The sequence below is a fragment of the Nerophis ophidion genome, linkage group LG19 (assembly GCF_033978795.1).
Source record: "Nerophis ophidion isolate RoL-2023_Sa linkage group LG19, RoL_Noph_v1.0, whole genome shotgun sequence".
NCBI classification, from domain to species: domain Eukaryota; kingdom Metazoa; phylum Chordata; class Actinopteri; order Syngnathiformes; family Syngnathidae; genus Nerophis; species Nerophis ophidion.
Genome location: NC_084629.1, coordinates 15,436,395 through 15,439,692, shown reverse-complemented (window position 1 = coordinate 15,439,692; position 3,298 = coordinate 15,436,395). Strand labels below are relative to the sequence as shown.

Sequence of the window (3,298 nt, the reverse complement as noted above, 5' to 3'; positions counted from 1 at the left end):
AACATCTTCTTACAAATGTGGTAGTTCCCGCTGTTACACAACACTATGTGCCTGCTGGCCGGTCACGCGTTAAGTAAGGCCTCTATTACAATCCTCAAGCGATTCCAAGGCGTACTTGTTCAACAGCCATACAGGTTACACTGAAGGTTGTGATATAAACAACTTTAACACTCTTACTAATATGCGCCACACTGTGAACCCACACCAAACAAGAATGACACACATCCATCCATCCATTTTCTACTGCTTATTCCCTTTTGGGGTTGCGGGGGGCGCTGGCGCCTATCTCAGCTACAAACGAGCGAAAGGCGGGGTACACCCTGGACAAGGCGCCACTTCATCGCAGGGCCAACACAGATAGACAGACAACACTCACACACACATTCACACAATAGGCCTAATTTAGTGTTGCCAATCAACCTATCCAAACATATTTTGGGAAAACATCCGCACTGTAACACAACATAACAAATACCCAGAATCCCATGCAACCTTGACTCATCCAGCCTACATTACACACCACGCTGTTTTTTAGGGGCCTTCTGCAAAAAAGGAAAACAAATACATATGAATGAAACAAATATTTTTTATAAATAGTATTAATGTGTGATGTATAGAAAATCCTATTTATTAAATGTGTTCAACAATTGAGTGATGCTTACAAGACATTTCAAACCTTTTTAAAAAAAAGTGTTCATCTCAACAGCAGGCGGAGTTCAGAGCAGTCTTAGTTCACTTAGTGTTTGTCCACTTTAGTGTTCCATTTGGGGATCCTAAGCAGGAGGACGCCTACAGCCGCCAGCGCCAACAGCACTCCCAAGCTGGGGGGCCCGCAGGGGCTGAACTCCTGGGTGACGCCCGAGAGAAGGGGAGCCAGCACGCGACCCACGGCCGTCACCGACTGTCCCGCTCCGATCAGGGTCCCGCTGGCCCGCGCCCCTCCCCTCTGCAACTCCAGGTCCGTGATGGCGGTGCGGCCGACGGCGGTGGAGATGGCGAAGAAGGTGGAGGTGAGCAGCACCTGCCACACGCCGGGGGCGGCGGCGTAGAGGAAGATGAGCGCGCAGGTGCAAAGCGTGGAATGGAGCAGCAGGGTGGCCATGTTGCGGGCGTACAGCTGGGTGAGGGGCCCCACCAGGAAGCCCGCCAGCGCCCCCAGCGTGCTGCTGTAGCTGATGAGGTAGCCCGTGGTCTTGGGCTTGAGAGAGAAGCGCTCCTCCATGGCGAGGGAGAAGTTGCTGTAGTAGAGCATGATGGCCACTGCCATCAACAGGCGCACCAGGAAGAGGTCCCACATGTCGGAGGAGGCCACCAGGCGGATGCGGGAGCCCACGGAGGACAGTTGTCGCCAGGCGGGCTGCAGCAAGGACACCTCACGCCACTGCCGCCAGCCGTTCCCCGCCTCTGTCTTTTGCATGTGGAGGGCGGGGTCAGAGTGCGCGGGGGCGTGGCTATGTGCAGAAGAACCATTGCTGACAGACTTGTTACAGTGAAGCAGGATGTCCCTCCATGGAAGCATCCACACCACACCTGGCAACACAGCCACATTAGTCTACATACTCCGAGTCCGTCCATCTACACACACATTCACGGTACAAACATTCACATACTTTACATCAGGGGTCACCAACGCGGTGCCCGCGGGCACCATGTAGCCCATAAGGACCAGATGAGTCGCCCGCTGGCCTGTTCTAAAAATAGCTCAAATAGCAGCACTTACCAGTGAGCTGCCTCTATTTTTTTTAAATTTGATTTATTTACTAGCAAGCTGGTCTTGCTTTGCTCGACCTTTTTAATTCTGAGACAAAACTCAAATAGAATTTGAAAATCCAAGAAAATATTTTAAAGACTTGGTCTTCACTTGTTTAAATAAATTCATTTATTTTTTTACTTTGCTTCTTATAAATTTCAGAAAGACAATTTTAGAGAAAATATTCAACCTTAAAAATGATTTTAGGATTTTTAAACACATATACCTTTTTACCTTTTAAATTCCTTCCTCTTATTTCCTGACAATTTAAATCAATGTTCAAGTAAATTATTTTTTTTTTATTGTAAAGAATAATAAATACATTTTAATTCAATTCTTCATTTTAGCTTCTGTTTTTTCGACGAAGAATATTTGTGAAATATGTCTTCAAACTTATGATTAAAATTCAAAAAAATTATTCTGGCAAATCTAGAAAATCTGTAGAATCAAATTTAAATCTTATTTCAAAGTCTTGAATTTCTTTTAACATTTTTGTTCTGGAAAATCTAGAAGAAATAATGATTTTTCTTTGTTAGAAATATAGCTTGGTCCAATTTGTTATATATTCTAACAAAGTGCAGATTGGATTTTAACCTATTTAAAACATGTCATTAAAATTCTAAAATTAATCTTAATCAGGAAAAATTACTAATTACTGTTCCCTAAATTCTTTTTTTATTTTTTTCCAAAAGATTTGAATTAGCTACTTTTTCTCTTCATTTTTTTCGGTTGAATTTTGAATTTTAAAGAGTCGAAATCGAAGATAAACTATGTTTCAATATTTAATTTTCATTTTTTTCCCTGTTTTCTTCTGTTTTAAACTGTTCAATTAAGTGTTTTTTTCCTCATATATTCTCTACAAAAAACCTTCCGAGAAAGGAAAAAAAATGTACGACGGAATGACAGAAAGAAATACCCATTTTTTAAATATATATAGATTTATTTATTAAAGGTAAATTGAGCAAATTGGTTATTTCTGGCAATTTATTTAAGTGTGTATGAAACTTGTAGCCCTTCGCATTAATCAGTACCCAAGTAGCTCTTGGTTTCAAAAAGGTTGCTGACCCCTGCTGTAGACATACATTCACTGTACCAACATTCACATACTGTACATATACATTCACTGTACAAACATACATATACTGTACATATACATTCACTGTACAAACAAACATGTACACATTCTGTTCATATACATACACTCATGCACATAATCACGTTTCATCAAACATATATCAACGTTGTTGCCCTATGGTAAACCAGGTAACACATGGCATACTGACAAAGCTTAACCTACTGTTACTATAACAATCTACAGGATTAAAATAGGTTGCCTCTCTCTCTTCCCCTCCATCTTTCGGTATTCCTTTTTATGTATTTATTTTTCTTAATTTTATTTATCTTTCTAGTTATGTATACGTATTGTTGCATTTGAACAACTGTATTGTTGATAATAGAGGTAAACTATTGGTATTGTTCATAATCAATAGCGCTTTTTCTATTGGTATTTGTATTCCTCCAGTTGTAGTGTAAAAATGCTCAATGTCA

The 3,298-nt window shown here is 41.0% G+C and overlaps 1 protein-coding gene across 2 annotated transcripts in view; it reads right to left on the bottom strand.

Moving 5' to 3' along the window:
- Positions 1-568: 568 nt before the first annotated feature.
- Positions 569-3,298, bottom strand: part of mfsd9 (major facilitator superfamily domain containing 9) — a 20,784-nt gene continuing 18,054 nt past the window's right edge. For both annotated transcript variants that reach the window (XM_061879296.1, XM_061879295.1), the window contains one exon: positions 569-1,530. In XM_061879296.1, coding sequence (XP_061735280.1) covers positions 737-1,530 — 794 coding nt within the window. In that variant the 3' untranslated portion in view covers positions 569-736. The remainder of the gene's footprint in view (positions 1,531-3,298) is intronic.